General features: G+C 40.6%; 1 protein-coding gene across 1 annotated transcript; it reads right to left on the bottom strand.

Annotated features, from left to right (window-relative positions):
* Positions 1–5,954: 5,954 nt before the first annotated feature.
* On the bottom strand, positions 5,955–22,227 carry LOC118768692 (death-associated protein kinase 2-like). The gene is made up of 12 exons (XM_036515553.1): positions 22,025–22,227; positions 14,306–14,455; positions 13,909–14,130; positions 12,200–12,338; positions 11,350–11,479; positions 9,595–9,643; positions 9,158–9,184; positions 8,908–9,060; positions 8,194–8,239; positions 7,581–7,670; positions 6,972–7,058; positions 5,955–6,383 (listed from the first exon to the last, which is right to left on the bottom strand). Exons 2-12 carry the CDS (start codon positions 14,365–14,367, stop codon positions 6,303–6,305), a joined length of 1,086 nt encoding a protein of 361 aa, XP_036371446.1. The 5' UTR covers positions 14,368–14,455; positions 22,025–22,227; the 3' UTR covers positions 5,955–6,302.
* Between the last annotated feature and the right edge of the window lie 1,588 nt (positions 22,228–23,815).

Here is a 23,815-nt window from a genome sequence, read left to right as displayed (position 1 = left end):
CCCTAGTCACAATAGCCAAATCTCCTGCTGTTTAGCTTTCTGAAGGCCAGTGGGTGTACAAGGCAGAACCTTCCTGTGTGACTCTAAATGGATCAACCAAGAGAACCATTAACTCTAATAGCTCTGTCAGATAACAGGGCTTCTACACTAAGAAGCCATTTTCACTGGGGTACAAAAACCCCTGCATCCCATTGTTCCCAGTGGTGTGCTCCACAGGTCCACTGCTGTTGCCATGCAACTTTCTCCCCTGCCAAGAGATCATGTGGCCATCAGGAAGCTTGGGTTCCTGATGGCTTCACTGCGCAGCTTTCCAGTTTCTACCATAGGAATAATCATCAGCATTAATGAGCAAATCCATGGACCCAAACCCCCCCCCCCCCCCCCCCCCCGGCCTTCACCGCCCGAATCATTTGCTTTACATGATTCAAATATGCACACATTACACACAATGTGAAAGTCAGCACAGCCCCAAAGGGAATCACTGCAGGTGAACTTTGGTGTAGGAACCATGCCACTCACTCTTTCAGCTGGTCTTTGTCTCTGAGCTGAGTCATCAGCTCAAAGGGTGCTGATGAGCACAGGTGCACAGTTGAGGCCATGCAAAGGGGGAAATGTTGTAAAAATTGTAAAGCAAAGGGATCCCAGAGGGGATGTAATGAAAAAGAACAGCCTACCTCTGTAACTCTTCCTCCCTGTGCCTCTGATTCTGGTTTCCCTGTCTCTATTTCACAATCTCCATCCCCCCACCTCCTGTAGCTCCCCTCCCCTCTCATCCCCTCCCCCCTCCCCCCCCCCCCATCCTTCCATTCTTCCCTATTCTTATTCAGTTTGAAGTCACAAACACTGCAAGCATAAAGTTCCATTACAGGGGTGTTGTGGAAGCAGTTTGGGGCCTCCTTTGCACTTTTTGTTGTAGCAGCAACATGACCTCACACACTCTTACTTACATCAGTGCTTAGAATGGGAAATGAAAAACAGCAAATTGACATTTGTGAGTTCCTCTAACCACACATTTTCACTCTTAGCAATATTAAAAACTATCGAACATGCATGGGAAGTTAACTGCATATATTCTCTCTTTGCTCATCTCCTGCACTCCGCTTTCACATGGTTTACATATCAAACAAGTAAAGGCACTGAAAACCAGGGCCGGCCCAGGCTGTTTTGTTGCCCTAGGCAAGATTTTGTTGGGACCACCCCACCCCCTGCTTTGAGAGCCCCTACCTTGAGCCCCCTCCTTTTGAAACCTCTTTTTCACTCTGAGAGAATGCATTTCAAACCACTCCTCACATGTGACCAATCATAGGAGTAGAATTCTGTGACTTCTCCCTCTCCTACCTGTTACACTCTCTAGGGACATTCTGTGTTATAGATCAACATCTCATAAAACTGCTTAGAATCGATACGTTCTTTTCCCTCTCTCTCTCTAACACACCCTAAACTGCTCTTCAGGTATAAAAAGTAACATTTGAACAACTGTTTGAGCGATATTAAAAGCTGGATATGACTTCGTTCTCGGAAACTAGAGTGTCATAAAAGAGAGCTTCTGGTCATGGCTTGATGGCACCTTCAACAAATTGGGTTCAGTTTCACTGTCCTTTTTTGATGATGCAGTCACTACCACTCTTTCTGCCAGAAGTCTTTGCCAGAGTCACTTTTGTTTCTAAGAAAGCTTTCATTTCAGGTGCAGATTACAAGTATCAAGAAAGTGACGTCATTCCTTCTGCATAAAACTGTTCCCACCAGGCCATGTCTTTCTATGCTAGATGCTGAGATAGTACCTGCTCTAATAGCATCTTGAATAGACTTCTGTGAGACTTCGGTAATACACTTTTGACACAGTTGGTTTGCAGCCACTAGAGTTCTCCCCCACACTCCCAGCAGGGATCGAATTACTCCTGCAGTTTGCAATCTCCATTGGCTCCTTGTCAAATACAGAACTGAGTCCTGAGAAGGTCCTCCTCAGTTATAAAGCTCTCCATAGTACTCCCCCAGAACACAGAAGTCTGCTCCATCGCCACCTTTTCCTCGCCTACCCTATAAGATCCCCTAACTCTAGTAATATTGTTCCATCAACGAACATATGCACTATGAGTGAATGGGTCTTTTCTGTGGACCTCCCTTCCCGCTCATATTAAGGCTGCTACTGTTGTTAGATCTTTACAAAAAACAAACGGCTTTTAATGCCTTATAAATTATTGTTGCTGTTAGTCACCTTTGTCTTTTTTCTACCTTTTTCCTTTTTCTTATTAGTTTGCTACATATGTTACAGCAATTCTGTTTGTTTTGATAGATGGCTCCTAAGGGTTCATTTTCTACTCTGTACAACCCAGTACTATTGGCATGTGAAAAGCACTTCACAACTAAAACTATATAAGAGGAAGAAAAAGAAGAATAAAATGATGATGATGATCAAGATGATGATGATGATGATGATCAAGATCATGATCATGATGATGATCAAGATGATGATGATGATGATGATCAAGATGATGATCATGATGATGATGATGCACAAAGTGAGACTCAGGGGAAGGTACAGAGTATCCAAATATCACCTGCATCAACCTTCTCCTAAGACTCTAGTCACTCTTTGTCAATGTTTTGTTAGCATAAAAAGAACATGCACCACACAGAGAAGGCACACACACACAGATATGGTTTTAAAAACCATTACCTTTTTATCTGTCCTTGAAGTTAAGCAAAATGGCATCAACAACCTCTGTACTTGTTCTGTTGTTTTTATGATGCAAAAAGTTCTTTTCAATATATCCTAACCACGTCTATTTTCTGTTTCCACAATACCCAAGCCTATGTAGCAGAAAAGGGACATATTTTAATTATATGTAGACTGAGGACAGGCTTTTTATTACAAGGTGTGAGTTTGTGTAATTGTGTGTTTGGTTTCCTGTTGGAGCAGATGTTACTAAGCCAGCCTCATTTAACAACGTTTTCCTGTCGCTTCAGATCTCAGTATTTTTAAGTCCAGGTGTACCATTTCACCAGCGTCAATCCAAAATCACATCAGTGCACAGATTCCAAATAGGCCTACTGAGCAGTGCCCCACACAGCTGTCAGGACAAATACACTGAAGTCTGAATGTAACGCTATACGAATTTCTGGCTGGGTTGTGTTCTATATGTACATTCGTAAATTTTGTATTTATAGAGACAGAAACTAGTAAGTTTATAATGAAAAAAAGTTCAGTCAGCCGTCTGCTACATCAGCATCACGATGAGATTGTTACAAGCGGTTCCACTCGGATAAATAATGGGCTATGGTAAATAAACATTTTCACATGTATAACAAAGAAGACACGTAAAATTATGAAACGCTTGCGCTGCGGGTGGGACCTAGATCAATACATTCTCGCGAGGTGCTTCAAAAAAGAACAAAATATATCGTACGTTTAAATCTTACTTCTAAGTTAATTCCGAGCATATAGACCTGGTATTGAGTAAGTGAAGCAAACTATTCATTCGTAACTCACCTGTTAAGTGCTTTGTGTGCTTTTGAACGGTGTCCGGAATCCCGTACAAACACAAAACAAAGGTTTACTGTAAGTCTTCAGCAACCCAGAGTTTTAACAGTCATAATGTTACCGCTCCACGTGCGTTCAGAACACACAAAAAACACGTGAAAATAATTAAAACGGGATTTTCCAGTATATGACCACACGCCACTAGATCCCAGCACGGAATCCTTTGCTCCTCTTCTCTCCCCTTTAATTCGCCACTCCCACTCGGTCTGCGTTCCTTCAGGTGGGGAATACTTATCTCGTGTGCAGTTACGTCTCCCTGCCAACGGGAGTCTGTATTTATCTGTCTGCCCAGTACCTCTTAGTTTAGGTGTAGCCGTGTGCGTGTTTGTGAGAGAGACATATCACTATATGTATGAAGTATGAGTTTTTTTCTCAATTTTGGTGTGGTTTGGGTGCGATGACTGTACTGAATACTGTATTGTATGCCGTGTGCGTCTGTGTTCCTCTAGATGACAGCATCGCAGCTCCCCGCCGCCCGTTGAGAGGTACCGCTAGGCAGAAGGAGGAAGAACCAAGAGAGCAAGGGGGCAGGATTAGGAATGTACTGTATGAGAGCTTTATTCTTCTTTCCCTCCCTCTCTCCATCCTGGAATGCAGACTCCCCCCTAAGCTATGTGTAATGTATCATTATCTCTAGGTCTTTCCAAAAAACCCATTTCGCTGAACACCATGGCATTCTATCCTCGATAAACTCCAAACATTGAGCCAAAAAGCTTAAATATGAACCAATACATCTAATAGGACATATGAGTGACATGACATTATACATAAGTCACGAAGCAGGTCTACAACAGAGATGGAATGTTATCATTCAGAAAGTACAAGCAGCACAAATAATACTATGTATAATACTATGCATAAAACCTGCATAAGAATTGTTGCACTTATGTACACCTAGTTTTCTCGTGCAGTTTTTTTGTAACGCTCACTGTATTACATGCTGTGAATGTTTTAAGCTAGTAATGTCACATGACAGCATTCTGCAGGCATATAAAGGCCTTACAAAGTTACAGTTAATGTAAAGTGTGACCTGGAAGAAACAAATAATACACAGATTTTACAATAAAAAGATATTTCTTCAAACACTTTATAAAACATGCCACGACACAAATCTGCATTCTCTCCACATCTGATCAACATAAAGCAAGCCTATACTTGTCAGTCTTACTGTTGACATGACAACCTTAAAAAGTTATGCGTTATCTTCAGTTCAAAAGTCAAATACTGTGTTTTTGCCCATTTATGTACATTGAAATTGGTTCATGCTTTAGTCAATACAGGGCTTTTTGAAAATGGTTTTGTACAGTTTTTCATCTGAGAACAACAAAAGTTGAATTTATTTAGTTCTCTAGACATTCATGTTATGAGTTGACCTTATCACTAATATCACACAAAACTAATTAATAGAGACTAGCTAACACTGTTTAGTGCATACATTTTCAGCTAGTCGTCACATAGTAATAATATTGCTACAAATAAAAAATAATTCCTCTTTATTGAACACATGGTAGGAATCTGTTTATGTTCTCTGCTGTAAAGCAGGATAACACTTAAAACAAACATTAATAAGTTTACTGTTTCTGCCAGTCCTGAATGTATATATATTTACTGTAAAAGCTACTTGATCAATGAAACTCAATATACTGTATCCTGAGCATAAAAACTCAATCTATCACTCATCAGTCACTTAATTTATGCACGTATGTTTTTAAAAAAGCCTACAGATTTTTGACATTGATTAAATGTTTTTTTTGGCATCAGTTTGATTAATTGATCATTCATAATTGACTAATTAATTCTTGATTGTACAAGTGACTTTGCTGCTCACCTTGTTAGTCAGAGATGAGAGATTCAGTGAGTGGGCAGAGTAAACCAGGTATTTTTACCTGTTCAGTGTAATATTTGCTTAAAATAAAGAAACACAGATTGGAGCCAATATGGCCCGCTTATCAAGAGACCAATGCCTTCATGCCATTGGTATGTCAGAGTCTGCACTAGGTTGTGCACCACCTGGAGTATATACAGCCAGCAGGTTCTAACCTGGCAAGACATTACAGCCAAGCATCGTCCATCAATGACAGGCCATCATCAAGGAGACCACAAGTCACAAGACCTCATCACAATCAAGATATTATCACATGCTTCATCCTTATAATTATTTTCACAGCAGCCACTCATACGTGATTTCTTAAACTACTTGATACCAAAAACAATTACTCAACATTCAAAATCTGTACACTCTAGTGCTGTAAAAGTATACACACACACACACATATATATATATATGTATGTATATACATATATATATATACGTATATATATGTATGTATATGTATATACACATATATATGTATGTATATACACACATATATATATGTATATACACATATATATATTTCCGTTCAATGCTTTCTGATGTTAAAGGGAGTTTCGAGGGGCAACAGTTCTGAGAATTCTGTTTTTTTTTCCCAATTTCAACATTTAAATTAATAAACAAACCTGACTTGATCCCTAGAGTTCTGACTTAGATGTAAGCTGTTAAACATGACAAAGTGTCTTTACAAATATGATTTCAACTGTGAACATAGCAAAGGTAGGACTGGGTTCCACTGAACTGTCTCATGCATAATTATTTAAGCTGTGGTACATTATAATGGTCCACTGCTCATAAGCTTCTCAGTGTCAGACTGTGTTTTCCTCAGGCAAGGTGTCAGCGAGAAGGAGTCCAGCCTTTGTCTTTTGCTCCCTCTAGTGGCTGACTTTATGAACTGCTGCTGAGTCTACGGCGCATTAGGGAGGCCCGGCTGGTTTCTGTGTCCTCCTGGTCGCTTTCACACTGTCTCTGAGAGAGAAAGGAGACATGGTCCAGCCCAGACTGTCATGAGATAATACTGCGATCCCCCCTCTCTTTGACCTCCAACTCTCATCCAAGTGCACATACATGATCACTTAGAGGCTAAAGCTTCCAGAGAGTCTGAATATTCAACACTCCCCACTGGTCGCATTTTATATTAAAGTCTTCTTGTGGTTACAGGTCATTACTATTAAATACGACTTATTCTGTTAAATGTTGATTATACTAACAGTATGCTGGTGGTAAGCAGACGTAAGGGCATTCAGGAGGCTGAGTCAAATGTACTGTACCAAATTGCAGATATCACATCTAAAACTTACCACTAGTAAACACAAATATTAACTTATTAAAGTCACCTCTGAGAAACACATCAAAACAAACCGCAAACTATTCAATGGAAAGGTTGTAACCAATTTGGTACTTGAGGCCAAAGTACACATTAACAAATCAGTACTAGTAACATATTCATTAACTGTTTTTTAATCATATTGAGATCTTTAAAATAGCATGACCTGCTGTGTAAGACAGCCACTTCCTTCTCCCAAGCACCACCCCCCACCCCCCCCACCCCCTCACCAGCTCTTGATTCTCAGTAACTCGTGTTTTGCAGAGCAGCTGCATGCGGGACAGGTGGGTACATGCCGACACCATGTTGTAGGACATCTGCAGGTGAGAGGAGGAGACCACGTAATAGAAAATATCAGTTAACCTGCTATACCCAACCTGAACACTCTGCAACAGGGCAACCTGCCTGAGGTAAACACTCATTGCGAATGTACAAATGACAGTAGAGGTCCTTGAAACGTTTGAATCTGGAGACCTGATAGAAAGCTGCACCCAATGAGAGACTATAAAAGTAAAACACATGGGAAATGTAATTCTTTGGATTATTTTAAGACAACCTCTGAAAGACTCTGAAAGGAATGGTCAGCTGCTGATGAGGTGAAACATGCTATTTATCACTGTTGGTTTTTTAACCAATATAAATGTAGATCTATTTAGTAGATTTTGGGAGGCAAAAATATATTTGATTTTACTGATGCACAGCTGTGATGGTAACAATTACACTCTAATCACTGACAGCTTCTTTATCTTTTCATTCCATAGCACAAACCTGCCTGGGACTTGTTTTGGGTCTCAACCGATTAAAGAACCACTGGATCAAACAGCACACTCAGCTCTCACCTTCCACTTCCTCCTGGCGTTGAACTTCTTGAAGTTCCTCATGTTGATGGAGGAGCGTTTCCTGTTGGCAGCTTGCTTTTTCGTGAGGGGCTGAAGGAGAGATTAATGTGTGTGTTTGTGTGTGTGTGTGTGTGTGTGTGAGTGAGTGAGTGTGCGCACATGTGTGTGTGAGGGGGGGGGGGGGGCACAAAGAGAGAACAGAAAAAGGGTGAAGTTCAGAAATTAATCTCACTATTTTACACACTTCCTTGATATTTGTCACAAAACCTTTATTATAGTTTCTGATTTGCAGTGCGATCTGTTTTAAAACATTGCCTTACTGGAGTGCTCTTACTTTTTATCCCAGCTCATAAAAACTCCTGACTGAAAAAATGGCATGACTTTGTTATTGAATGTGAATGCGGTTGACCACCACTGTCATCCTATTGACTGTATTGTTGGGTCACATGTGTTCTATACGCTCACAGACAACATGATTACGTTACTACCAGTTCTGTGATCACCATTTGCTGTGTGGGCTTTGGAATGAATATCCTCATTCACGGCCAATGCTGACATCAAAAGTAATTTAATGCAATGCTTATTTTTCTCCCCTCTTTGCACACATCCTTACCTTGATCCAGGGATGGAGTAGGCACTCCTCTGCGGTCATTCTCTCACTGTACAAACACAGAGACAGACACAGACAGACAGACACACAGAGGGTTCCTTATATGCAGATAAAGCCACTGTATAGATGAGCATTACCATTAAAAGCTACTATGGGGATGATTCTTTCTTATATGCAGAGAATCAACCATATAATACATAAATAGCTTTAAGTGTGCTCCACTTGAAAGAGTCACATTCACAGACAATTATATTTGAAGTCTCAAATGGATGAACATTTGTGTTTTGTACACAACATTTTTCTTTTAGTTCATATTTTTATTCATCTTTTAATTATTCACTATTCATATATGGAAAGTACAGTATTCCTATACAAACATTTATTAAATAAAAAAAAAACAATATGAAACATCAATTATTCTGAAGTGTGACCACAATAATTGCCACCACATTTTTCAGTAGTAACAGTAACACTAAGCATCAGTAAGCATCTTTGTTTTGCCTGGCATCAATGCACCACTGCACTTTATTGGGTATGGTACGTCATGAGAATACCTGCATAGTTATTATTAGCAGATTTTTTTATTATTATCCAACTCTAACCATTGCAACAGTGCTGTTTTAGGACTGGTACACAATCAGATCCATATCTCATTACAATTAGATTGTCATGGGGCAATGTAACATGCAGGTTATCAATAATAAATGCACAAATTACCTTTGCTCTTTCACCAGTAGTTTCTGAATAAAGTCTTTGGCCATTGCAGTGGTCTGCTTGAAATGACGGTCCTCAAATTCATAGTTCATCTCCACAATGTTTTTTAGCGTCTCCTCATCTGTGTCCCCTTGGAAGGGGGACATGCCACTCAGCCTACAGAAGTTCGGAGGGGGGGGGGTTTCATTACTTGCATGTGGATAGTCAGTTTAGAGAAATCATTCAAATCCTGCTGATTATTTTTGATACTTACAGTATATAGGTGATAACACCAATGCTCCTACAAAATAAACATAGGTAGATCAATGCTTTACATTTATGAGGGTCTTAATCATCAGTAGCAGTGGTTACTGTATTAACACTGGGCTTAAGATGTGGTGCAATGCCTGTGTTAGGCATGTCGTCATTGACTTGCTGTCACCATTTCTATTGGGGGCTGCTTGGTACGTTTAACAAACTCACTAAAATATATAGCATAAATTTTTGTCTCTGAGCCAAAAGAGGACAGTCAAGCACAGCAAAGATCACGACAGGTTCCAGCATGTACAGTTTTTAAGGAGTTGTCTAAGGAGTTCAGGAGTAGTCAGCGTATCTAAAACAGATAGAGGCATGGAGACCTTTAGTTAGTATTTGGCCTGTTTGTTTGCCTGGTGTGAAGGACTTCTTTGTGCTGTGCAGGGAATGGCTTACCACATGTCGGTTGCTACACTCAGTGGCGTATAGTTGATCACTTCAGGGGCTGTGAGTGAATGTGGAGGGGGGGGGGGGTAGAAGGAATTGAAAGAGAAAAAGAATTAATACACACATATAATAGACTGTACAGAGGTCACACATACAAAGAGGCATCATCTCATGGGTTCAACTGAGCTGTTCTGAATGGAGCTGATACACAATTTTCTAACTCATTCAGACCACTGCAGAGTACAAAGTAAAACAGCTTTCTGGACTCCCAGGGTAGTGCAACCATAACAGGGGTAAGACTGCTTTGGGTTTCAGACCACAAATTTGCTGTTCACATGGTTCAATGACAGATATGATCAGCTCACCAAGCTAAAGACCAAGCACAATCATGTTCTTATTATGACTCTAAGGGGTGCTGTCACTTTCTGTAGTGGATTTTTTAGCTCACTTATGTCTCACAATTTTACTGCACAAAGAGGAAAAAATAACTGTATAGCTAGCGTAGCCAATCCACTTCATCTAGTAAAAGTATTTCCTTGCAAACACCTAATTAGGGAATTAGACACATGGGCTATTTCAAGAATGTGGTTATTTTTCCTTACTGTATGTCTTTTATGTAAGCTCACCCTTCTAAGAAACACAGTGAGTGTAGCGGTCTTATAAGACTTGAATCTGCCAAAAATCTGGTAAGGCATGGTAATAGGCCTATGCCAAAAACTGATGATGGCCACCACTATGGCAGCCATACTGTCCTGTTCTCTTTTAGAATATCATCAAATGAGCTGCCAGCTTTACGTTTGTTGTGCTTTGTCTTTGACAGAAAGGATGTCCTCAGACCTTGTTCTTTAAGGTGACAAAACCACGCTGTGCCAGGTCTGTCACAAAAATACACTGGCAGTCTGTGTTTCTGAGCGGCCCACACCCTCCTGTACCACGGCATTCTGGCCTCAACTTGGCAATCTCACCCTTTATCTCGTGTCACAAAAGACACCTCTTTTTAACAGGGAGTGAATGTGGTTAGTGTTGCAGTAGCGACAGCGTCTACTGATATTTGAAAAAGGGAGAGAGCTAGACAACGGTCCTGTTTGGGCCCTTCTCAAAGTAAAGACTCATGCCTGACTCGTATCACTCTAAAGGGTCAATACTTTTTTCGTGTTCATTTTCATGTTTGTTTTTTCAACCAATGAAACACAGGACAGAAAAACCCCGTCATTATGAACTGCAAATTTGACTTCGAAGTGTGGCCTGTTTTGACACTATTTAGTTAATCGCTCTTTGTTTTTATAATTTTTAGGTAACCTGTAGCCTTGGCACTTCAACATCAACATTAGGTTCATTTACAGTTTATACTTTAGCCTGAAACTGTAACACATGAAACTCATGTTCCATATGTTTGTAAATTCATTTTATAGTTTAAGCAGAACATATTTCTCTATAAATATAGGTAAACAAGAAATAAGTATGAATAAAATGATGAACAGGATCCAAGAGTGACAAAATCTTCACAACTCCCACACTTTCCTGACTGACCCCTTCAGCTTCGTTCTTGTTTGACTGAAAACTTGACCACACTGTTGACTGTGCATGGTTAACCCATGATGTCACTTCCTACCACCAACGACAGCTCCTTCTGCATGGAGAGTCAACTGTAACCCTTCCTCTCCGCTGATTACTATGAAAACACTGACAAGACTGATGTATACTGACCACACAAACCAAATACACCAATTTTAAAAACTCTTGCTAATGAACCGTACCACTTACCAATGTACTGGGGGGTGCCACACATGCTCCTGTACTCCTCCCCCTGTGTAAGGCGTTGGGCCAGCCCAAAGTCAATGATCTTGATGTCAGGTAGAGGTGACTCCTTGTCTGACAGCATGATGTTCTCTGGCTGTAAATAGAAAAAAACACATCATCAGAAAACACTCTGATCACACTGAGCGCTGTAATTCATTGGGAGTTCCGTTCACAGCATAGTGGTGTTTAATTATGGTGAGGTTAAACACTTTCAATGCTCACTGCTGTAAAGTAATGGGCAAATGCGGCCTCATAGGTGCATAAATATACCGCCTGACTGATATGGAATACAGTTCTGCTCATGATCTCTTGGCTGATCATGAATGATTCTCTTTTTACATCATGCTTGTGAAAACCAAAGTAGGGTTGGAGTTGGCTAACAGCGCTGGCTAAAGGTCAAAGGCCACTAGGTGGTCACACAGTGACAAGTGTGATCTGAAGCAGCATTCTAAAGGGATCACTGGGTTATGAGCTCACTATGATGTCAGAGAGAGACAGCGCCTTGAAGTCAAACAGGGCCACATTTCACACGGAGTATCTATGCAGGTGTGTGACCTTGTAGGGAGCCTATAACTATGAAGCGAGTGATTAGAGTGACATATAAGCAATGTTTGTCCTAGGATAAATTGTTGCATGGTAAAGCAGAATCATTAGGTTGAAGGGGTCAGTGAGCTCTGATGTGGGATTGTGATGTCATACAGAGACAGTACCGAAGTGCTGCGGAGTGTGTTCTGAGACTATAAGGCATGGAGACTACACACACACATGCGTGCGTGAACACACACACACACAGACACACGTGTGCGAGCAGTACCTTCAGGTCGAAATGCGCAATGTTCTTGCTGTGCATGTAGCCCAGCCCCTGCAGGATCTGTTCAATAAATTCAATGGCCTCACTCTCTGTGAGACTCTCCTTAGCCGCAATGAAGTCAAACAGCTCACCGCCACTGATCCTAAGGAAGATGAGGATGGTGAGGAGGAGAGGAGGCTCTTTCCAAAAAACACAAATATATAAAAACACAATATAAAGATATGTGTGTTCTCTATATGTAGGCCAGTGTTTACATTAAGAAATATCCCAATTATTGCCATGTCTATACTATACATACAATCTATTGTAAGATACCAAATGCTCTAAAATGCAATGTACGGATGTGTGACTGCATGAAAATGAGCATAACTGATATACAGTATTTCAATAATTACATTTATTTTGTAACTTTTTTCATCAAGTACAACTAACAGCCTTCATTTTCACATCATATTATAAGTCAAATCCACAACTTCCTAGTTACAAGTCATACTACTTAATCACTCTGACACACTGCTTCTCATTTACACTTGCAGTGTATTTCACAGATATGAGAACTCAGCCAGCTGGACTCAATGTTATGCCCCAGCACAGAGGCCTCAGTGGAGCACTGTTATCATGTGAGCTAGAGATGGGAAGTGACGTTATGAATCAGTGTCAAGACTATCACAGCAAGGGTGCTAAGAAGCAAACTGTTGAGCACTCAGACTCAGAAGGCTCCGTACATTACATACGTTTTAGCATTTCTTTTATCCTGTACGTGGGTCTGCCACGTCTCAGTGCTGGGATTGTCTGATCGTCACCCAACTGAAAAATGCCAATGGGACGGCGGACTGCTTTGTTCATTTAAATTAGTCAAACTCGCACCCGAATGGTGCGGGTGGCACGTTTACTTAAAGTCACTGGCACCACACCCCTTTTCACACACACATGCTGATGCTGTTAGATCTCACTGTTCTGCAGTAACATGAGATAAAATGTTAAACTGTTGTCCACTGTTGGTGTATGGTTGTTAGTGGTGGAAGTACGTGTCTGAATCTTCTTATGTCAGTTCCTTTCAGTGTTTTGAACTGAATGAAAAACCATTTGAATGACTGGTCTACTTAAGAGGAACAAAGCTCAAAATAGTATTAATTACAACATAATTGTTTACATTACTGCACTTTTTGTTTACATTTATTACAAGAAAGCTATTAATGTCTTGGTTTCAATGAATCAATCAACACAATTGCAGGTTAAATACCTTACAGCAGCAGTGCCCTGGCAGGGAATCAAACTGGCAACCTTTTAGTTACAAGCCTGGCTCCTTAACCACTAAGCTACACTGCCAGATAACATCCTGACAACCTCATAAAAACACACCATCCCATGTAAATGGCAACACCTGTTTCGTTTAAAGCTGTTTACATACCATTCGGCACTTAACAGGTTTTGGCTTGGTAAATAGTGCCCATTTCATTCTGTTTAAAACCAAACCTCTTATCTGTACATGAAATGTGATAGAGGAGAATTACATTTCGGTGGAATTTAGTGCTTGGACCAAAGTCAAGGATTGGTCAAATTGAAAAAAAATCTACATGGAAACTTCAGTCCTGATAAACGCTTAACGCTATGTCACTGTACATAAAACACAGAGCCTTAAATTCTCCGTCCATCCTCATGGTTCTCCCCGCTCTTCCCCTCCAACCCCACCCGATCCCTCCACCACTCACAGCTCGACAATGAGCACCACCTCTGCTCTGTTCTCGAACACGTCTCGCAGGGCCATGATGTTGCCGTGCTGCAGGGCCTGCAGGATCTCCACCTCCCTCTCCACACTCTTCCTCTCCAGCCCCAGCCGGCTGCTGGCGTTCCGTCTCAGCTTCAGGAACTTCCCTGCCCAGCGCGTCCCCGTGGCCCGCTCACGGACCTCGCGCACCTGGCCAAAGTGACCGCTAGGGCGGTGACAGAGAGTGACAGAACAGCGGTGGGAACTTGAAATGGTGTTTGCTAAAACAGATACCGGCATGGTGTAATTGTAATAATAGGTGAAAATGTTATGTTATGCTAACATCAACCATGACAGAGAGAGCACGACAGCACTGCGGTTATTTCTTGTTTTTCTCATACCTGCCCAGGATTTCTCCAATCTCATAGAGGTCCTCCACATTCTCCAGCTTGAAAACCGCCATGCTTTCCTTCACTCTCTCAGTGGACCTTCTGCCTGTTGGACTGCGCACGCTCTCTGCTATTGCATACTGCACTGAGCTAAGACTAAACCTGAAACAGGATACAAGGAGGGGGAAAATGATTAAAAGCCACCTGCAGAATGAGACAGAATATCATCACTGGGATCACACACAGCAACAGAACGGGTACTGACTGCACAGGAAATGACACACCTATGGGACAGTATGTGACATAATGGATTAAGTATCGGACTCTGGATCAAACAACTGCAGGTATAAATGCAGATGTCTTACATCAATTGTCTAAGTAGAAACACAGCTATAAAATGGTCTGCAATAAATAAACATAATACTACATTAGATATATGTGCATTTACAAAAGTAGCACAAGCCAGAAAGCTATACAGACAGTATTGCTGATACTTTTCAAACAAAAGGACTGAGATTTTTTGTGCAAGAGGTTATAGAAAGGGAAAGATATGATGATGTTAAACCAGGAATGGGGAAAGAACGCCATGCGGGCAGAGAGGGACGTAGAGATAGGGCACAGGAGACAAGAAAATCAAACATAAGAATTTGATAGTCTTGATGGTACTTGCCGTTCTGTACTTTTGCCCTTGTTTGTGGTGTAACAGTGACTTTATACAGTACACCTTGCAATGACAGCCAAATAAGTCACTCTGGATGAGAATGTACACTATTTGACCAAAAGTATGTGGACACCTGACCATTACACCTATCACACCTATATGAGCTTATTGGACATCCCATTCCCATTCCAAAACCATGGGCATTAATATGGAGTTGACACCCCCGCCTGCTTTGCAGCTATAACAGCCTCCACTCTTCTGGGAAGGCTTTCCACAAGATTTTGGAGTGTGTCTGTGGGAATTTGTGCCCATTCAGCCAAAAGAGCATTTGTGAGGTCAGGCACTGATGTTGGTGGCTGAAACACCTGAACTCAATAATTAGGAGGGGTGTCCACATACTTTCGACCATATAGTGTATGTCAAATGAATAAATAAATATTGTATACGGTACATAAATATATGTGTTTGTGTCTATGTATGTGCGTTATGTGTCCATTTTTCCTCTTCTGTCTGTTTTATCACTCCCCCAGCTGTTGTTGATTCCTGCACATCTAAAGGCATACAGCATAATCACATACAGCCTCTCCCATCCCCCCATCTCTTGGCAGGAAGTCAGCTAGACCGTATCGGAAAATAAACAGGATGGATCCAAAAACAAAACCCCTGCCCCAACACCATATAGACCCCTCCCACAAACTGCAATACAGGACAAGAGCAGCTTAGGACACTGTTAAGATCTGAAGAGTTGTGGTGCACTGAGTAATTTGAGTCAGTGTGTTGAGTGTACCAGAGTGTACCAAAGTGTTTTGCTATCAAGAGCTGTCTTTTGATTGGTTTATGCTAGTCAGTGGCTGACAACACATGATAGGTCTACCCGCGAGTCTCTCTCTCCCATGACTACAGTGTCCCAAAACTGCATTCAGAACTGCAGCATTCAAACTCTGCTGCTCTTAACACAACACAGCACAGCGTGGAGCACTACTTTGCATCTCGCTAACAGACGCTGTAAAGTCCAAATGGCAATAAATATATGATTCATGATGAGATGCCTTCTGCATTACTTGGAACAGCATTCAAATCTTTGCTCATTTACAATTTGTTTAACCAGATAAGCTAACTGCGGACTAGTTTTCATATTCAATAACGGCCCGACCAAGAAGTTTGCGACACAGGAAATAAAGAGAAAATAGAAAACAAGTAGACCCAGGTACACAGTAGAGTTCAGGAGGTACAAATACCGGTCAACACAGCTTTGACCTTGTGCATAAAAACAGGAACTGATATAAAATGAAATAATTTCTGCCTCTCTTGTACCTAATTCCAGTCATTGACTGTTGGGAACTGAAACAAACAGTAAACAACCACAATGAGCACCTTCTGAATCACCAGTGTAAGGAACTCACCTGACCTCAGATTGTAAGGGCTAAAAGAAACATGCAAGCATTCTGGTAAACCAGAAGGACTTTCTGCCTAACAGTGATCTATTTCCCGACAGGGATTGATACACTATTCTATCATCTAAACTGAGGAAGGGCTGAAGAACCATTAAAGAGCTGAAGGACACCCTTACAAAATTTACATATTACAGATTATTTTTCATCGTATTAATTACATATTAGTCATCATATTAATTACATATTACAAATCTTTTGATAGCTAAGCAAATGCAGATCTATGTGTAGCTAGTCATTGTTTCCAAGGAAAGAACAAGAATTTTATACAGTGCTTGAACGGAAAAAAAAAATATATTATTTGATTCCTTGAAAGTTCAGCCTTGTGACCCATATGTTGTAATATCAAATGTATCAAAATTCACACCTCTAATGCCAAGAGCTAGGGTTCCTATAGAGAACAAAACTGAGAGTGACATTACACGACACAAAACAGGCACTGCCAGGCACTGTAGTACAGAAATGTCAGGGCACGATAACCATGTTCCTGGAGTGTTGCAGTAATTTCCTTGATTCATTTAAATATCTGATACCCCCTCCTTTCAAAACTGTCCTCGCTACTAAGAAAAAAAGGAATGCTATCATTCACACATGAGCTTGCACCTGCACATGTTCAACTCTCATATCAAGGTTCATGTTTTTTTTTTTTTTTTCAGATTAGTAACTAGTAGTAATCTTAGTAACGTATTAATCATTGGTAAATGATTTGTTAAACACGAGAAGATTTTAGTCTACCACACCCTTTTAAGCTGCGCGGTCATGCAGTTGTGACTTGAGGTTTGAAAACACTAATGTGCCGTCTCTACTTTCAGCTGTCTGGGTGCGATATTATTCTCGTGCAGAGTTTAAAACACATTACTCGCAGAACCAGGTCGCAGATGGTCACTGTTATTGCCGTGGCTACAACTGCGGTCTCGGTATTGGATAATGTTGAAGTTTTTCAGCATTCCAAATAACCACACAAATGGACGTGAGTTCACAGAGTTGCATACCGGTAAACGTGTAATATCTGACGCTCACAGGTCTGTCGAACCACAAAGTTAAGGACTGAACAAACAAGCAGAGCACAATGATTAAACCCGTATTTTATTGGTTTCATGAATGCACGGATTAAACGGCCTGAACTGTAAAGCGCCACGCAGGACCCAGCTGTTTACCCCACCCCTGCTGATTAAACTGTATTTTAATCGTGTAAAAAGTGAGCAATGTCAGTAAATTACAAGCATGTCGGCAATGTAAAAAGTTGTCGACGTGAAAGCATAAAACATTCAACTGAATGCATGTAGTCCTGATTTATTTTCCAGACAACACTGCCACAGAAAAAAATGACAAGGTCAACAATCTTTCCTTTGCAAAGTTTAAAATCATATCGGAAACCAATTAATTTGAGAGCAAGCATTGAACCAGCTACTCTGTTTAATGAACTCGGCACAACAAAACATAACTCACCCGAATGTGGGCTATACTCAAATCCGCCATTTCGCTAATGTGAACACAAACTATGTGTGATATAGTTCAAAACACATCGCTTCCTGTATTAGTTACCTGTTGAACACTACGGTGAAAACGAATGGGTGTTTGAGCCCAGGAGCTCTTCATATGCTGAAATCGCGATACTTCTCCCTTTTTCTGTAGAGCGAATTCACATCCAGTCGCAGAATGCGGACAGTAATTTTTGTGATGTTGATTTTCACACGTTCTCTTCTCGGTTTTTGTGGTACAAATTAGGTATTGCATCTAATTCTGAGTCTGACTACTCTGATCTCACAGAGGTTACCTCAATCTGAAATTCCTAGAAAATAATTATAGAAGCATTCATGTGCCTGAGGGGGAAAAAATAAAACAGACTCGGCTCTTAAAGTACTGTCCTACGAAAACATTAACTACGATTAACATCTCAGTTGACAGTTTTCTGTGAGTTATGCCTGCCAAGTGGAATGTGGACAAATTTCCGTTGTCATCGAATAGCCTCGTGCAATACTCCGCAGTTTGTTGCGAACAATTAAAAGCACAATGCAAATTTCTGTTCAACAGGACCGCTCCCTTCACAATACTTGTTTGCTCAAGCAAACAGCCAGCTGATCCAGTCATGATCTCCAGGTTTATGGCAGAAGCTCAAGATGAGTCAAGAGGAAAACAGATCCATCCGTTTCAAATACACTCATTCATTCAGAAAAGCGCAAATTAGCTGGTATTGAACTAAAACCACAGGACAGTCTTTAATGGCAAACAACAATTACTTTGGCCCAACTTGGTCTGAATTCAAGAATTTAAGTGGACCTGAAGGTGGGACCTAATGTGTTCAAGAGAACTTATAGTCCTCAGTATCCAGTCCCTGGAAGTTACTCAATCAAGATAACAGAGCAGGACCACCTCAGGTAGTGGCTTCCTGTGCCCACCTGCCCAGAAAGCCTCAGTTTGCATAATTTGAAAGCTCAGTCCTGCTGCATTTCAGCTGCACTTATTGAACTGTCAAGTTGTATAGCATTGCTTTGAAGATGAGCTTTTGATTCAGACTACCAAGATCATAGGCATAGGTTTTACTTGGGTTACAACACAAAACATCAGACACAACAACCACAGTGAAACATCTAGGATTCAGTCACTTTTGGGTCTGGGATAATCATCTTTATACACATACCTTTTCACCATAAACAGAATTCATGGGACGTCATATACCTACAGCATCCATTTCAATCTGCCAATGTTCTCCTATCCTAGCTTCCTAGTGTATGTTGTTGGCTTAGTATTTCAGTTTGCCATACAAACTGCACCCTAATGTTACCTTTTTTGGACTTATCAACTCTTTTAGTGTGTGTTGGAACCACTTTGCACAATTTTGTGTATGTGTCAGACTAGCATTAATGCACTACCCAAATTTTATTTACTTGTTTTAAACTTAAACTTTAAAGTTACACTCCTAACACTAACTTTAGGTAACTTTTACAGATTGTTGTTATGAAGCATCATTTTACATGTTCCATAATTAAACAACAGTACATAAATAGTGTATACTGCCATCAGCTTAAGTCCAGTATCCTAAAGACAGCAATCATAATATCTTAACAATATAAAAGCTTTTCATGCATCTCATGAAACAAGGACATCTTTTCCCATGACCTGGCACAGTCCCTGTTATTGCCATTTAGCTTAAACTACTGTATCCCAGCAACAAGTGATTATATGACAACACTCTAATGGTTTGTCTGGCAGCTATCCAGATCAGTACATGGTACTGTATGCTACTCTAGTGAAATGGCAATTCAGCAACACAATTTCCCACTCCCAAAGGTGAACAGAGAAATTTGTAAGGATTTAAGGTCCTCTTAGTCTTTCAAATAAAGTAGAGTATGTTGATCCACCCCTCTGTGTGATCAAGTGGTGATCTCAAGTCAAGTTTACAAATGTTGAAAACTATCTAATGGTTAGTTTGGATTAGTGCCCTCTAGAATGTGGCTTTATATGTTGGAAACCTCACTAGTGAGGCTTTTGGCAAGTTTGATTCATGGTTGGTTCACGTTTTCAGTTTTTCTTCATTCCTGGGATAATAAAGAGATTCCATCATTTTAATTATAGTTTTCTTTCTAGTTCAGCTGAAAATAGATGAGTCCAAACAAGATAGCACAGGCACCACAGGAAGGTTTTGAAATGTATTTGCACATGACATGAACAGGTATGAATCTGGGGGTATTTCCAGTACTATGACATTATATATCACTGAGCATGTATACTACACCAACCTTCACAATTTATGAACATCCTGCATCTTCCACAACCCACAGACTTTCAGTGAAACCAACTGCTAATGTAGCCAGTGCTAACTAGCCCAAAACCAGTACAGCTGTGAAAATATTGTGATCCATATTTATGAGAAACATACAAACAACACGTTTTAACAGCATTGTGGGAACTCCATAACCATTCAGCTGCTAATGATTCAAAGTAACACTTTGACATGTTCAGGCCTGTTGGTAGTTTCACCTTGTTAGAACGCTGGGCTAATTGCACTAAATTTCCTTATTGTTTCTTAGGCCATTATCTTTGCTATCATAACACATATGCATTTCCTGTCCTTTTATGTGTACTGACAGGTATTTAGATAATAGTACAGGCTTATTTGTTATCTTAGGAGATGTGTGTTTTATGTGTTATGTTTGTTTAGAATCACTATTCAACAAATGCTTTAATTGCATTACATTGCACAATTGTTTGCATAATTTCATTCAATACTGCCATCAGCTGGTTATTTCAGTGCCACAAATTATATGGCCACAACCACAAGTTATAGCAGATGTTCTGCAATATGATGGTACAATAAATAAAAATAATAATAATAATAACAGAACTGTCTCTGCTGTCCACTCTCTGACCTGAGGAGCCTTGTCCCGAGACCCGCATCATCCACCTACCAACACAGTGAGAGCATTTGCTCCTTTTCATCAGGGTTTAAAAAAGTCCTCATTTTCAGAATGATGCTGCCTCAATTTAACACTACTGCAGGTCACACTGACAAGCACAGGGACTGAGCTCTCAAACGGGGTATGGTTAGCTGGGCACGCTAACCTTAAAATTCAAGCCCCTTTTTCAAGAAATAGGACTTACATATATAATTAAGAAGTGACTCTATTTCATCTGTAATCCACAGTTCTAGAGAAGCAGTTCAGCTTGACAAGACGCCCGTGTCTCTGCTATGATTCCTACTGACCAACTGTTGGCTGTCACCCGTACTTATCTAGTATAGCCTAATGTACACCTGCAGAAAATGCAGCAATGTTGGGAGTAGGTGATTATAAGGCACTGGGTTCTGTAGACCCATAGTCTGCTATCCGGGTGAGACAGTGCTGTAACAGGTTTACCTTACCCTGGTAATAATAAGAAGAATCAAATAGGATGAGCGCTTACAGAAAAAGGATGGACAATTACAGTCTTAAGAGAGCCACGATGCCTGTTAGTCATCTTCCAACGTCTACCCTTAATCACCCAAACTGACGCCCTAATTATTTGTACATGAAGGAGTACTGAATGGTACATTAAATTTTCAGGTCACAGAAGGGAACGCATTTCCCAGCCTTGGGGCAGGATAACCGGACTGGATGAGTCAAACCCTTCTGTGCGGGAGTATGTGCGTGAACATGGACTGCACTGAAAAGCCAGCATATGGCTCCTCCCTGTAATTTATATTATTTTACCGCATCGTGTAAGACAGCGAGAGCATGCTGGAATGAAAACGGGGGTGGATCACAATAATCACACAAAAGTGTTTCAATATGAAGCGATACGCGGCTGACAAAATTATCACTGGCACGAAACGCGCAGGGTTGCCCAGTCCCACGCATTCACCGGAACACACGTTATTTGATGGCATTGCCCGTTCACGTCGATGTAGTAAACTGCCGGGACAGCTGCAATTTGTCTAACGTTAGCAACTTGCGACAGTGCGATCTCCCGGCGTTTCCCAATTCACTGTCGTACTGTTGCAACACGTTGAACATTACGTATTAACACAGTTGTAGCTATGTTTATATTCGCAAATTGTGTTTGTCGGTGGCGTCTCACGCTATGCTATTACCCTGTTCTGAGCACCGGTACACTACGTACTGCTGCGCTGAGACAACTTACCTGTGAACGAAACGGCAGGCCTCTTCGTTTCACGGGAGCGTCTGTCTGTATGTCTGTCTCTACAACCCCCAAAACATGAATAATTTTGTCCAAGTTTCAAACAGGAAACGCGCTTTCTCTAGTACACCCTTTCAGAGGATTGCGGTTGGTCACGACAGCTTGACACAACAGTGGCTCATATTGAAAAAAAGGCAGCCAGTTCTATGGACACTTTTAAACTAGACTCAAATGCTTTTCTGCGATCATGTGACTACAGCCTACAATTTGCCGCTTCATTATAGATTTTGTGTATAGTTTAATACGGCTATCAGTGGTTTCAATAAATTGCTTTAAGGGGATATTATATTTAAGATCATGTAATTATTCTTTTTTGTAGCAGGTGTCACTAAGGGATCCTAAGGGATCTGTCATTCAGTGAACCTTATTTATTTGTTTATTTAGCTTTAGCTGTTATCTTTGCAGCCCATTATTTTCAGTCCTCACAGATATTATATTAGATAACACGCTTGTTCCTTTTATTATCTGAGTCTACAGTATGTGTCCACTCATTACACTGCTTTGGACGTTAAAAACACTACAGAAGCAGAAATTAAATTAAGATGCCTGTGCACAGAATAGTTCACGTCGGCATAATAATGTAAGACTTGCGATACCCTAATTTATCTTAATAGCTGGAGGAAGTTGAAGGGAATAGAGTCCCGTTGACATGATGCATTGATGTGATCGAATGAGAGAGCAAAGGTCAGTGTCAGATCGGAGACAGAGCATTTCACCATTATCTAATGTCCGTGGCTAACAAGGGTTTTGATACAAGAGGAAGAGATCATTCTATTTGTGTCTGGATCAATGAAATATTTGTGCCAGCCAGTTTGGAGCAAGCAGAACAGTTGGCAGGAAGACAAGAGGAGAGAGAATATGGGGAGAGGGCTTGGGCTAGAGGAGAAAGAGGAAACCAGCCTGTGGGTGTTAGAATTTTTAGTTGAGAATAGAGAGAAAGATAAGGGAAAGGATAATCAGAATGCAGTAAGAAGTAAAGGAATCATTATCATTACTGTTAATTATAATAAAAGTGTAGTTGATATAAAATAATAATAATAAGCAGTAGTAGCAGCTGCAGTAAAATACCACATTCATAGTTAGGTAAATTAATCCTGGTTTCACAGGGTTACAATGTGAAGATTCGCAGTATCCAAAGGTGTTTTTACACTGGTCACAAAAGGAAGAGGGAAGTCTTCAATCCCTTTTTTATGTCTTAATCTACAATCTATACATAATCTAATCTATCTAAAAATCCTGCCTACCTCTTGTGTCCAGCATGGGGGCAGCTTGAACCTCTCGACACGGCTAGGACTGTAGGCCTCTATTGAATATATCTGTAATCTTAACAGTTACAAAACCCATTTTTCTGTGAAAAAAAAAAATACTTGCAACACTAGGCAAAATATGTGACACTAGATTGAGAACTGAGCACATTGCAGTTAGATTTAACGTGGCCCTGCCCATTTGAGTTAACTCTGACCTTAACAAACACTGATGTCAATATTGTAATAGCATTTCCAAAATGGTTGGCAATACTAATTTCCAATGATAGTTGCAGTTTTACATACTTACCTCTTCAAAAATTTACATAAACATGAGCAAGCAATGTGTTAGCAAGCCTGCTGCCAGTAGGGGGCATTCCTCTTTATGAAATGAGGAGAAAATAAGACCCCTGGCTTTCCGAGAAAAGTGAACATTACATAAAATGGCCAGATGTGGTGTTTTCCATTTGTATTGTCTGTATGTTCAAAT

This window comes from Megalops cyprinoides, chromosome 21, assembly GCF_013368585.1.
Source record: "Megalops cyprinoides isolate fMegCyp1 chromosome 21, fMegCyp1.pri, whole genome shotgun sequence".
NCBI classification, from domain to species: domain Eukaryota; kingdom Metazoa; phylum Chordata; class Actinopteri; order Elopiformes; family Megalopidae; genus Megalops; species Megalops cyprinoides.
Note: the sequence above shows the minus strand (reverse complement) of the source record. Positions and strands in the feature narration are given on the sequence as shown.